The 13,437-nt window shown below is 37.5% G+C and overlaps 1 protein-coding gene across 6 annotated transcripts in view; it reads right to left on the bottom strand.

The window, feature by feature from the left end:
* NBEAL1 (neurobeachin like 1) overlaps positions 1-13,437 on the bottom strand; it is an 80,071-nt gene that overhangs the window by 47,430 nt on the left and 19,204 nt on the right. For all 6 annotated transcript variants that reach the window (XR_009743663.1, XM_061454902.1, XM_061454893.1 and 3 more), the window contains 7 exons: positions 9,885-10,046; positions 8,490-8,571; positions 8,183-8,310; positions 6,071-6,153; positions 3,656-3,741; positions 1,835-2,141; positions 776-882 (listed from right to left, as the gene is read on the bottom strand). Coding sequence is in view for 5 of the 6 variants with exons in the window: in XM_061454902.1 (XP_061310886.1) it covers positions 776-882; positions 1,835-2,141; positions 3,656-3,741; positions 6,071-6,153; positions 8,183-8,310; positions 8,490-8,571; positions 9,885-10,046 (955 nt within the window). In the remaining variant the exon portion in view is untranslated. The remainder of the gene's footprint in view (positions 1-775; positions 883-1,834; positions 2,142-3,655; positions 3,742-6,070; positions 6,154-8,182; positions 8,311-8,489; positions 8,572-9,884; positions 10,047-13,437) is intronic.

The raw sequence follows: 13,437 nt of genomic DNA, 5'->3' as shown, positions 1-13,437 counted from the left end.
GCTCAAAATAGCTACGCTACCAATGTATCACAGACAGAAATACAATAGTCCACAAAGTTACATCATATCTATGTTCTTCTGCACAGGGAAAAATGAAATCTACAAAGCAATCAGTGGAAGACACTATCTTGCAAATTATCACCATCTGGGACTGAGATGAAAACACAACATCTATGTAAACACTAAGTCCTATGTAGAAGGAGAAGAACAATTGAAGTACATTTGTAACAGCTTGAGCTTGTGTTTTATGTCAGCTACACAAAACTAATATTTTGAAAAAATTACCAGGCAGACCAGCAAGGGTTTCAGTTTTTTCTAATGGAAAAATATGCTTCCAAAATTAGAATTCACACCTCCATCTGGCAGCAGTTGTGACTTCCTAGCAATCCAGTGACAGAATATAGAAAACAATACCAAAACAAAAAAAAAATGCCAACCCGAAAGATTCTTTATGGAGGTTGGTTCCAGTAAGAACCTCAATAGATTTTAGAGACCAAGAGGTGTCTGTGAAGAGACTCAAAATAAGCATTCATTGTTTTAACCACAAGACAAACAACAAACACCATTATTTAATTAAGAATAAATATTCTAGAGTGACTTGAAACTTTCAGATCTTTCATAGCATTAGTGGCTCTAACCATTCCAAGTTTTAGTTCCAGTATGCAGACACTATAAAATTGCATTTAATTCAGAAAGAAAACATAAAGTTAATAAATATACCTGCAGTATTACAAGACAAGTTTTGTTAAAAATATGCTGATAAGGAAAAATTTACCTTGCAGTTCTGCAACAGTCGAATGAGATGCTCAAAGCAGTTACTGTTAAGGAAAATTGCCTGCAGAACAGGCCTATCTGTGCAGTCTAACATGGCTGTGACGGTATCTATAAAATTAAAACAGAACTGGCATCAAAGACAAAACATTTCCCAACAAATTTTTTTTTCAGCACATTACATAATAAACATGGGGGAAAATTATACAACAAACTATGTTTTGTGAATTCTTTGATCAAGGATAATGCACATGTTAAATACAAAGCACTAGGCCTAAAGCTAAACATTTTGATGCTATAAAAATTATCATGTAACCCACTATTTCTGAAGAAAAATTCAGCTACCAAGTATCTTTGATTGCTCCAGGGCTCTGTTTAAAGTCATTGCTACTTGTGAGTACATAAGCAGCCTGTCTTTTATTTAAAGCACACGAATACTTGCTTCCTCATGAAGCAATTACTCTGGAAGTTTGGGAAAAGAAATACCTTCATTTATATTTCCCATTTTGTACATCAAAGTAGAAAAAAATCCCAAATCCTGAATTCTTATCCAGTGACTTAAACCCACCGTTTCAGACCATCACTTTCAGCCAATATTTACAACAATGCCATTTGAAAAGTGAACAATCACCAAACAGCCACCACAGACCCACTTTACTATGCAATTATAGGCTGATGTCAGCTGTTGCCTAGCAAAAGGGTTTTGGGTTTTTTTTTTTGTTTTTTTTTTTGGAGTGGGAAGATTTTGTGGGGTTTTTTTGTTGTTTTTGTTTGTTTGTTTTTCAAATGGAGACTGGCAGTACATGAACCTTGACACTCTGGTTAAATGGTAGCCATCTGATAGTCTCTTCTGTTGTTTTGGGTTTTTTTTGGTAGTGAATGATTAAACAAGAACACACCTAAAGTGATGACAATGAAGAAATGTTTGCAATTTTTGGATTGCTCACCCAAGTGAACGTTTTTTGGTAGACATTCAGTTATACTACTATCACGGTTTAATCATTACTTGCTTTAGAGTTATTATGAAGAGATACTTAAAGGAGCTGAACAATTGACTACTCACTCAGCATTTGGATCTGTAGTGCTATGAACCTGCTCTCCCACTGCCTGCATCGCCTTGGATTAGGTAAAGCTGAATGGTCTGAATTAAGCAACTTGAAATAGTTCTCCAATATTGTACTTGTTTCCACTTGCCGCTGGTCAGAACTGCTTGTTAGAAGGATATGGACAACTTCTGTCAGGCACTTCAGAGTCAGCTCTGCCTTCCTGCTCACTTCCTCAGGGTTCCTGTCGTCCCAGTTGTCACAGTCTGCTAAAACACGCATCAAGACTTCCATGGTGGCAGGAGATACTGCTTGAAGAGCATTCCTCTGAAACCCATGGGGTACAGAAGTGATTAAGGAACTAGTAATAAATAAAAATCAAACCTCTTCAAACCAGCAGTTTCCAAGTTGAATCATTCAACATGCATTATTATGCCTCTTAATGCCCTGTAATTGTTAAATATTAAACAGTCAACTTGGATTGTATCGACAGCTACAGACGAAATGCATCCCATCTTGTTCACTTTTTCGAAGAGAATGCATAAAGGGAAAAAGATATATAATTTAAATGCATGTTAAAAATTCTTATAAAGCAGCCTTGATAAAATTCTAATTCTAGGTAAAGCTGCACTTGAAATTTCATTCTAGATCATGAGATTCATGATACTTTAAAAGCTTTGAAAAGAACATAGTAATTTGCAAACACTTGTCCAGGCCCCAAATGCATTTTCCTAACCTCTCTTCCTGGGGGTCTGACTGCATAACCTGAAGGCTACCTTAAAGCTGCGGCAGGAGCCCAGCCTTCTAGAGAGCGCTTTGGCACTTAAGGCGCTCCCTGCCTTAAGGAGCTTCATTCAAGCTGTGGTTCCCAACCTTTTATTTGCCTGAGCTATGCTGCAGCTGGGCCTATGCCAGGCCACATACTGTCTTGAACCCGACCTAGTGTGTTGAACCTTGACTGCTCAGATTGACCTTAGACCTGCCTCATCAATATGGATGGGCTGGCAACCACTGACTTAACTGACCCTAGTCACCATCACGAGACCAAATCCCCACCCTGATGTGCTGACCAGATTTCCTGACTTGATCTCAGGCTTCATCACTACAGAGTTGTTTAGTGATCTAGGCTGGCTGATCCTGGTTACCACCTCCAGACCTACTCATATCCCCCTGTTCAACTACAGTGAGACTGCACCTTTTGCCAGTGAGGTCAACTGCCTCTACGTGCCTGGTCATCATGCTCAGTCACATGCTGCCTTCTCTGGTGGACCTGTGCCTGGCTTTGCTGCTCCCTCTCTTCTGGATCATTGTTTGCTTGTGACCTGACTAAGTAGCACATTACAGAAGTCAGCCAAGAGAGTGGATGTTGGCTTTGCTGATAACGAACATTCTCTTTTCTTCACATCTTCACATTCTTTCAAAGACTTTAAACAGCTTCCAAGCTATAAAGGCCCCACGCCTCTTACTGAAACAGCTTCTACCATTGGGAAGCAGGCTAGATGAATTTCACATGTTGATACAATACTTGTATCTCTGCAGACAGAAACTCCTAATCTAGTTATTCACATTTTTTTCTTTATGATACGAAATTATTACAATAAGCTCATACGAATGCATGGTTATCATAGACAGCAAATTCCTACTGTTATCTGAAAGCAGGACCTAGCTTTTCGCATTTAGATACTATTGAACACAGAATTACCCTAAACTTCATAAGACAAACAGACAATTCATAGTTAATAATAAATTTTTCTCATTTGTGGGTTATGGAGTATTTATAAGCCTTAATAAACATGCATTTGGAGGCTTCAGCACCTGAAAAGAGTTCAAAGCGTCCTTACCTGACCACCAGCCACAATAGCTCCAAAAAGATGCAGCAGGCAACATTTTAGGCTTTCCTTGAGATGTTCACTTTCTTGAAAGCATTCTGATTGGAGTATATAAAAAGGAGGAGGACTCCTTACTTTGGTCATATAAGTTATAGAAAGTTTTTCCTCTCAAAAAAAGAACACCAAACAAAATAACAACAAAAAGCATCTCCACTCCCTGCCATCATGTAAAGTTTTATTTAAAAAGTTTTCAACTATATAATCTCCACCTTCTTTCACATAAATCAGACACAAATACATCAATTCCAGCATTATCAAAGTAACAACAAGACCACACTTATCACGAATTCACAGAGCCAGACCTTCAGGTTGCATAAAACTTTTCACGCTGGCTGGCAGAACTATAGACAGAACAGCTGTTGAGCTGATCCATAATGTAACATGATCCCATTTTGTCCATACTAATGGGAAATAGGAGGACATGTTAAAATGCAAGCAGCTAGCAAGCATGACAAAAGCTAGAGCAATTTTGGCACAGAATATCTAATGCTATATGCAGTGCAGGTAGCTCAATAAAAACAGTCTCTGAGCTTGTTCCCTTTATACCAAACTTCCCGGGGAAGCCTATGCAGGCCTGTAACCTTTCTAGCAGTAGTCTTTTTAAAGGCCATTATCCTGCATCTCTTCTCAAGCCATATCTGATATAAATCAATTATAAACAGCCTCAGTAACTCTTCTTAGAAAGAGATGTAACCTGGATATTGTTGCTATAGCAGTAACGCTAGATTCAAAGTAGCTGCAACAAAGTACAAAGGATTATTTTATTTGGAATTAACCAAATTAACCGAAACTTCCAATAACTTCATGAGGTAGAACCAATAATGACTTGGGTTTGCAAAACAGTGAGATTTTACACAAACAATAGAAACTGAAAATGCAAGAATTTTATATTCATTAAAATAATAATATAACCTTTAAGGCAATTACCAATTACTGGCAAGTAAGATTTCTAACTATATACTGAATTAGTAAGCCTGTTTGAGAAGAAAATTGCACAATTATTTTTTAAATCTGGTCTTCCAAGGAAACAATGCTTAGATGATCACAGTTATAATGGTAGTCCCACCATTCCCATGACTTACAGTCTCTGAATCTTTTGGGGAAACTCGGACAAATTCAAAAGAGCAGCACCCAGCAGATTGTGAGTAAATTGTTAGGGTGGGTAGACCAAAAAAAAAAAAAAAAAGCCTCATGAGTGCTGCCACAGCAGAATGCCTAAAGCACATGCTTTGCAATTTCTTGTTCTGACTCTCCTGCCAGTTGGCCAACCAGCAGAGCTGTATCTGCCAGCTAATTAGCACACTTGTAGCTCAGCCACAGTATATAATATTTAAGGGATATAGGAAGAACCAGGGTGCAATGCACTGAATGGGGAAGAAAGAACCTGCAGATGATATTCCTCAGAAACAACCTTTAGAGAGGGTTTCCAGTACTCTGGCACTAAGATAATGGCATTTTACTGGCATCTGCTCTTCGGTCTTTTGGCAACTAGCCTATTTTATGTACATAGAGAGAGAATCTCAAGGAACAGGACGAGTATGTGACTCGAACCTAGAGAAACCAAATTCACAAACAAGAACAGAGCCTTCCTTTTTTATTTCCAATTAAAGCTGAGTTGATAGCTGCAAAACAGATCAATTTCACTTATACCCCAACTTCAGCATATTCCTGCCACCTCAATTCTATTGGCACTTAGCTGCTTCAACTCTGTTGTCACCAGAAATTTGGTGTGCTAAACTGGGAAACTAGCTGGGTACCCCACTTTCCCAAGATTTAAGTACAGAGCATGCCACGTAAGTCCTCCTTTTCCACACAGCCAATCTGTAATGGTGAGAACACATGAATTCCAAAGTAGCCATCATGATATTCAATGGCTTAACCAGAAAAAAAAAAAACAAAGAAGTTTCCCAAACTTTTAGTCCAAGGAACACTTACTCACTGGATGGCACAGAGGTGCCTTCTTTCTAGCTATTAAATCATATTAACATACAAAATGCATGAACATTTCCCTGAGATTATTTTTCCATGTGAGTTATCATTACAGTTGCTACAGGGATCTTACATTCAATCGCTGTATGTACCCTAATAAATACAGAAGTTGGCAATTTAGAGAACCAACCCTCTTCAATTACATTAGGCAATGAAAGAAAGTCTGAAAACATCCAAGCTTTCCAAGATGAGCAAGAATGGCAAGGTGATGCTCAGAGCATGAAACAAACAGACAAAGCAACCCACTTCATTCAGCCTCAGAAAGCAAGCAAGGTGCTTTCACATCTATCAGGCATTCTTAGGGGAAAGGAACTTGGAATCACTAAGTTGATTCCTTTAACAATAACTATTTTTAAACATGCTGTGAATGATACTTACGGTAAAAAAAAGGGACAAACTCAACAGTGAGAGAAGCTGGTTTATACTTCTGTCTGCTCTTCTCAACCGTACTAAGGAAACGTCTGCAAGTACATTCAAAAAAGATACAGAAATCAAATATGAGACCATGGGTATATGGTATCATATACCATATTATATGATACTATAAAAAACACTACCAAACACTACCAAAAATCAGGAGTTACCTTTCACCTACAGGATCAAGAAAAATAGCATAGTAATATTTTATCCTGAAAAAATTAATCATAGCTAATCCCATATTTACTGTTCTACTGCTAGAAATACCTTAGCTCTATATGGTTAAGATGCCAGCAAGCTGTTATTTAGTCCTTGCTTACTGTAACTAAGCTACCAGCTAGACTGCCAAATTTCTTAAGCATGCAATTTGAAATGGACACAAATCATTATTATGGGTTCATTGGAGGAGGAGGGAGCAGAATGACATGACAACACCATCAAATTAAAGGGGTTTAATTCTACTGATACATTTTTGAAAAGGTTATAAGTGTAACACATATATACTGTGATCTTCAATATTTTCTTTTGCCCTAATTCAACCAGGTCTGCCTCCCCATCCCTTCTGGCATCCCTGTTCCACCAGTTTACAAAAATGGGCCTGTTTCTGAAAGAAGAAAGCAATAGAAGGACCTTCATGTTGGTCAGTTACAGCCAACGACCTCTTAGTATATCCTTGAATTTAATTTTGTTTTAACTCCTAGACTGCTAGTAAATATAACTTTAGAAAGGTATTTAAGTCATATCCAGTTTCAGAAAGCATAATACTTTTCTGTGGTGTGATTATATTGATTCATTGCCAAAATCTACACCTTCACTGGTTGTAAATTTACTTATTTTGGGTACCTGTTCTCTACCTAAGATACCATGAAATGTGTTGGTACTGCCTACATGACATCTGAAATCAGTTTAGCAGTATGCTGGCATGCCATATGTGAGAACTGGTATCAATTCATGCTCTGTCCTAGAAAAGGGGAATTCTCATGTTGCACATTAATACCAGAAGTTGTGATCCCTACATGCTCCTTAAAATTTTGTGCACAATAATTCAAGCTGTTATTGAGAATACTATCCTCTGTTTCCATAACAGCCTCATAAAACCTGCAGTCCGTGCAGTATTATGGCATACTGCCGGTTTCAAGCTACAAAGAAACTCCAGCAGCCAAGGTAGACAGCTCATATCATTTCCATTCTGTTTGCATGATGTTGCACGCAAGTGACTTGCTGCACAAATGCAAGTCACCAAATGTATGTTGTGAGAATGGACCTGATGTTTTACAAGACTAGGTAACATGAAATATGATCTCTCTATCCTTTTAGTTATTTGTATGCACAGGTCTAATATCTGATGCATGTCAAAATGGTCCTGATGGAAATAAAACTGAGGACCTAAAGGAAAAGCAGCTCTGAATAACAGCAGCAAGGGGCAAGCAACAACTTCAGCCCATGACAACACTGCAGAAAAACATGTTAACTATACAAAACTATGTACATTTAACATTATTGCCATCAGTTTGGGGCTAATAAGGGAGAACTGTGCAAGAAAAAGATCTCTCAGAAATTTGTAAGAGATCTCTGATCCTCAGTTATAGGATATAAAGTGAATCACTAGAAGGTTCAACGGCCAGGCCCTGTACCTAGAATGACAGAAATTAGGCATCGCCAAAAGCCCATTTCCTGGCTCTCTACACTTTCCACCTTACAAAAAGCATCACAACTCAGCTTTCCACTAAATTAAACAGGATTTACTGGTACTCTTAGGATATATTACTCTGACACCTTTGGTGGCAATGAAGTTCAGTTCCTAGCATGCCTGCTTCAGGATGTTAGTTTAGGTAAAAAAATTATTTCATTAATGCTATTCTAAAGAGTGTGTCTTTGAGGGAAAAGAATCCTTAAACATACTATCAAGTGCTCAAGGCTATCAATTTTAACAGTTGTAAAATGTAGTAATATAGAGGTAACAACTTTTTTAGTTTGATATCAGGCAGTAGTTCTGTCAGAAACTTGACATATTGTTCATCTAAAGTTATCATCAACCACAGTATTTATAACCCTGTTCCAATCCACATATACCCTGCAATTCGCTGCCTCCAGTTTCGATATGGATCGTAGAGGCTTTCACAAAAAGCCAATGCATGTCGCACAAATTCTTCTATAGGGGTCTGATCTGCCAGTTCTTTTTCTTTTGTTTTGCTTTTTAACTGAGGAAAAAAAAAAAAGCAAGCTGTGGTCAGAAGTTGAAAATTCATCTTGATCACCTTCAGAACAGTTCTGAGCCCATACATTGTTTCCCACACAACACTAGTATTGAAAAAGTGGATCATATTAACAGGAGCAGGAAGTATTGGATGGCAAAAATTGAGAACTGTTAATCACATACCTGTTGAATGTATAACGTAGTCATGGTGATAACATGGTTAATGTATGAACACATCCCAATCTCTTCCACATTAGCCAAATTTCTATGAAGACAACATAAAAACCACAGAAATGTACACAGTGTACCATTTGAGGCTAGTTCAAACGATGTCTGTTTTAGCATTCTGTCTATAACTATAAAAAAAGTATAACAGCATTTCAAAAATACTTGTCGTGTACTGAATGTACTCAATTGTTTATTTCTGTCACAGTAAGAACAGAGCCCACAAGTTTTCTTCTACTGGAAGGAAAAGAAAGGCCCCAGTCACTCTGCTGTAGGCCAATTCTATCTGGAATTTGGGGTTTCAAAGGTTAAGCAGATTCCCAGGACACTCTAAATAGAAAGCTCTGAAATGGTATCTGAAAATAAAGACAGCAACTTCCACTTCTCCCACATTACTTGTGCATAGACTTTCTAAAACTTTAGCAAACACATTACCCAGAAGCATTTATTCACTTTAAAGTCTCCCAATGAAAACAAATATCTAATAAATTATTTTAGAACATAAATAAATCAAGAGCAATAAGGAAACAGCATACACGTTATTTCTCAGTCTTGAGAATAAGTCACAAAGATCAGATACTGAAGTGATGACATAAGGAGAACTTGACAGCAATTAAAGACTGACAATAGCTTGTACTTCAGAGGCATTACCACCACCTACTCAGCTTATATTTAATATTCCAGGAAACAAACACTGCCCTACAGCTTTTATATTGTTTCATGGGAAGGAGAGACAGTGGTCTTCAAAGCTGCTTCTAATATTCCTCAGAAAAGGAGATCCCCTTCCTCTCTTAATGCAGTTTATAATAGAAGACTGAAGAAAGGGAGGACTAGATCCCTAAAACCAGTTTATTCACCTGCTTCAACAGAATTACAAAATAAGGCACAAGTTTCAGAAGGAATCCAGTTGCATTAATAGTGTAATCAGTCAGTTTCTTAAGCTGTTTATGGAATTACAAGCACGTCAAGAATGTGAAACAGTTCTTCCTGTACAATTCTCTCTCAAGTTACTTCACACCCGACACTTGTTAAGAGTCTGTAATTTCTTTTAAAAGTACTTCTTATACCAGGTACACCATATCTTGAATTCCCTTAGATATATCTTATGTGACTACAAGGATATCCATTCTATTTCTCATGGCAACCATTACTGCCAAGATGACTCCCTTGCTTCCTTCTCTTTTTTATTCCCTCTCCCTTTACTTTGAAGACTGTGAGAAGTGAAATTTCTCCATTTCTCCTGGAAAGTGTCAAATCACATTGTTTGCGTCATTACAACTTCTATTTATTGGCTGTACCACAATTTCTTTAACAAAACAGTAGCGCTGCTGAGGTAACAATAAGAACAAATACCTGCAAAGGATGATAAAGAATTTCACAAGTAAAAGTGAGAGAGCCTGCTGCTGCTCTTCTAGTCCATCTGACATTTTCTGGACACACTGTAGCAGCTGGAGCCTGAGGACCTGAAGAATGTTATCAGGAAGCAGTGATATTCCTGGAGGAATGTCATCCACCCTAAAGAGAAAAACCACATACAAAACCGTTAATCATGCAAATGATATGCTACCAATCAATTTAAGGTGCTTATGTAATGTTCCAATAAGCCTCTAAAAGAAAGGTTGCTGAACGGATGGTTCACAAACACTTCCTAATGAACCAAAAGGAAAAGCCTGGTGGCAATATGCCACCTTGAGCTTCCTCTTCCCCAGCAACAAACTCCACTGAATAAAAAGGTGTTAAAAATTCATTAACTGGATTCCTCAGTGCTCCTCCATGCAATGATCTGCCTTAATTGCCATGGAGAAATTGCATGATTTTCATCAGGTAAATGGGTGGCCTGGGAAATCCCTAAATAAGGAAAGGGATGGCCACAATGGAATGACACATGAAAACTAAACTCAAAGGGAGTATTTTCAACTTTCTACTGAAGATTAGGTGCCCAAATAAATGAGATACCAATTATTAAATAGTTAATGAAGCCCAGTTGGTAGACATCCACAGTGAGCTTCGTGTCTTCCTCGCATGCATTAAAAAGCCATAAAAGCTAAGATTAAATACAAAAAGAAAGATGTTCACAATAAGATTGAACAAAGGAAGATGTGAAAACCAGGGTCTGAATGTGCAAGAGAGGGAGCTCTCAAAAATCCGAGTCTTGGCACACCGATTTTGCATGAAAAAAAATCACCCATCCTTATTAGTTTCTGGATATCATTAACCCAGGAAATAGGGATTTTTTTCTGCTATTTAATTATTTTTAGGAGTCAAAAAGACTGTTGCATTGCTGTTAAAAGTAACAACTCTCCCAAGGCCAGACATGGCCCTGAAGAACATGAGGTATTCTTGCCTAATATTTTTACTAAACTGAAACATCTTTTAGAAATACACTAGTGAGAACCAAAGGAAAGAAAGAAGAAAATCACAAAACCAGTATTTAAGCCACTAACCCAGTTACAGCCACATAGAAACCCACTTTCATCAACAGTATGGAAATATGTAGGAGTGTTAGAACATTCTCTTGGGTGAATATTGTTTATCTACTGTTGTACATGCTAAAGAGTTTGCCTCTAGCATCAGCTGTGTAATCGACACATTCTCTATGAAGTCTACATAGGAAAATGAAAACACAAGCAGAAGCCTTACAGCTTACAAAAGCCTTACACATGGCTAAAGTTGGGGAAAATTACAACAAAAATTCAGCTAGCTCAAAAACTTGCTAATGACACTTGCATATGTATATCCCTGTAAGAAGCAGCATCAAAAAGTGTGGGGAAATGCAATGAATGACGCTAAATACTGTGATACCACTTATTTGCAGGAAATGGGGAACAATACGTCATTTAGATCTTAAGTTGAAAAGGAAGCTTATGCAGAAGGGAAGAACTGACACCAAATTTAGTAAAACTAGACAGGTGTGACAGCAAGCTCCCACATCCTAGAAAACAAGTGCAACCCATAAATATACAAAGGATCAAATACTGTTGATTCCTTTGCCTCTTCACAAAGTTGTGCAATTTGCTTTTCAGATCCTGAGATTCAGAATCTTCAAATTTGTGTTAAAAATTTCTGAATTATTTACAGGGCCTCAGCTTTAAACTGATAGAGACACTAACCACAAAATTAAAAGCAACTGCTTTTTTCCAACACAACTGCCAAGAAAGAAATCTCAATTTCTGTGACAGCAGCTTCATCCCTCAAAATGCCAGCAGATCCATACCCTCTGGGACTATGAACATGGCTCCTCATAATCTGCTAATTCACCATATCTCTGTATTAGGAAAACCATACTTTTTGACAGCTGAAATTATATATGCAGAAGTAATTTCCCTAAAATGGCCATCAAGTCTTTTTCAGTAAGATCATAAAATGCTTTACAAGAGAGCAAACTGCATACCCTTCATGCCTCATGTCCCAGAGAATGTTTTCTCTGCAGTAGCTGCCTGACTGTGCTATTGCACAACCCATGAGCATTTACTGCCTTATGCAAGACTGACACAAGAAATACTAAAATTGAATATACTACAGAGTATACAAAAAATTATAAATGTTCATAAATAATCAAACTTTTTTTCATCTTGGAGCAAATTACCACTCTATCACCACAAAAATGAGGAAGTTACATTTGTGGACATGTAGTTCTAATTTTTCCCAGCAAGGCTACTTGTGTGAACTAAGTATTCCAAAAGCAGGCAAGCTTAAAACCCCCATAAATCTCAAAAAAACATATCTTAACGGACATTCAACTGCTGGTACTCTACCTCACATATGAGGAAGACCTTGACACATTTGGGCTCTTTTTGTTTATCATTTCCTTGCATTACATTAACATTTTGCAGCAATGTAAACTGCCATCTCAGGTGTCTGAAAGGAAGTTAAATTACTCTCTGAACTGTATTCACCTATTGCAGCTCAAACTCACACTGGCACTTTCAACCGCTCCTCCACCAGTGTTAAGCCCTTTGGAACAAAGGGCTGTAGAAAACCAGGCTTTACTTTTCAACCACCACGAAACCATGTAATCAGCATTCCCATCATGATTCCTGCATCATTTTTATATGGGTTTGAAGTCAATAAATTGGTTTCTATGGTACTTTGCATGAGCTGCCTTTAAGCTGCTTTACTTGAGATCATGCAAACCAAAAGCAGAAAAAGAGCATGAGAATACTCTGGAGGCCTTTGTTGTTTCTAAAAGCATTAACCCAAATGACAATTCCTCACCTTCAATGAGGGGAAAAAAAAAACCCTCCCACCAGCTGGCAAAGGTTTTATCCTTTTCACAGTAAACACATATAAAATGAATAGTAGAGAAAGAATAGGCACTATTAATCTTTCATGCTCAATGCTCAAAGCCATCAGCATACCTATTTTTACATTTTCAGTAAAATCACCTCACCTTTTCAGTAAAATCATCAAGAATACCATTAATGAACCATTACATTTAAAAATACAGGGTATGGATGGAGCTGTATAAGCCTATAAGCTGCATAACTGTATAAGCTCTACTTATACAGTCAAATCATACCACTGGATACACTCATCCTCTATATTTAGAGATTTCCCAATTCTGCACTATGTAGCATCTTTCAGATATCCAAAGCAGATTTCAGGAAATTATATAGTTTAATTTGTAGAAGAAATACTCTTAGCAGTTAAACCAGCATCTGACAGTGCCAATCAAAGAGTCCTTCTTTCAAGAAGGAAAAAAAAAAAAAAAAAAACACAAAACCACTAATAGTTTCATTACAATTCTTAAGTGGTGTTTTCTTGTATGCTACAAAAACCACATATGTTTTACATTGACACAGAACTTCATGCCTGTCTTCCAAAAGGTTAGTTTTGTCCAGCAATCTGTACAAGCTTTCTTCTCCCTACACAGTTTCTCATTATTTCCTGGCATTTGCCCTTCAGT

Source organism: Pezoporus flaviventris, unplaced genomic scaffold (assembly GCF_033815535.1).
Source record: "Pezoporus flaviventris isolate CSIRO_AGI_PZ_B2104156 unplaced genomic scaffold, CSIRO_AGI_Pfla_v1 ptg000001l, whole genome shotgun sequence".
Lineage (NCBI taxonomy): Eukaryota > Metazoa > Chordata > Aves > Psittaciformes > Psittacidae > Pezoporus > Pezoporus flaviventris.
This window is presented reverse-complemented; position numbering and strand designations above follow the sequence as displayed.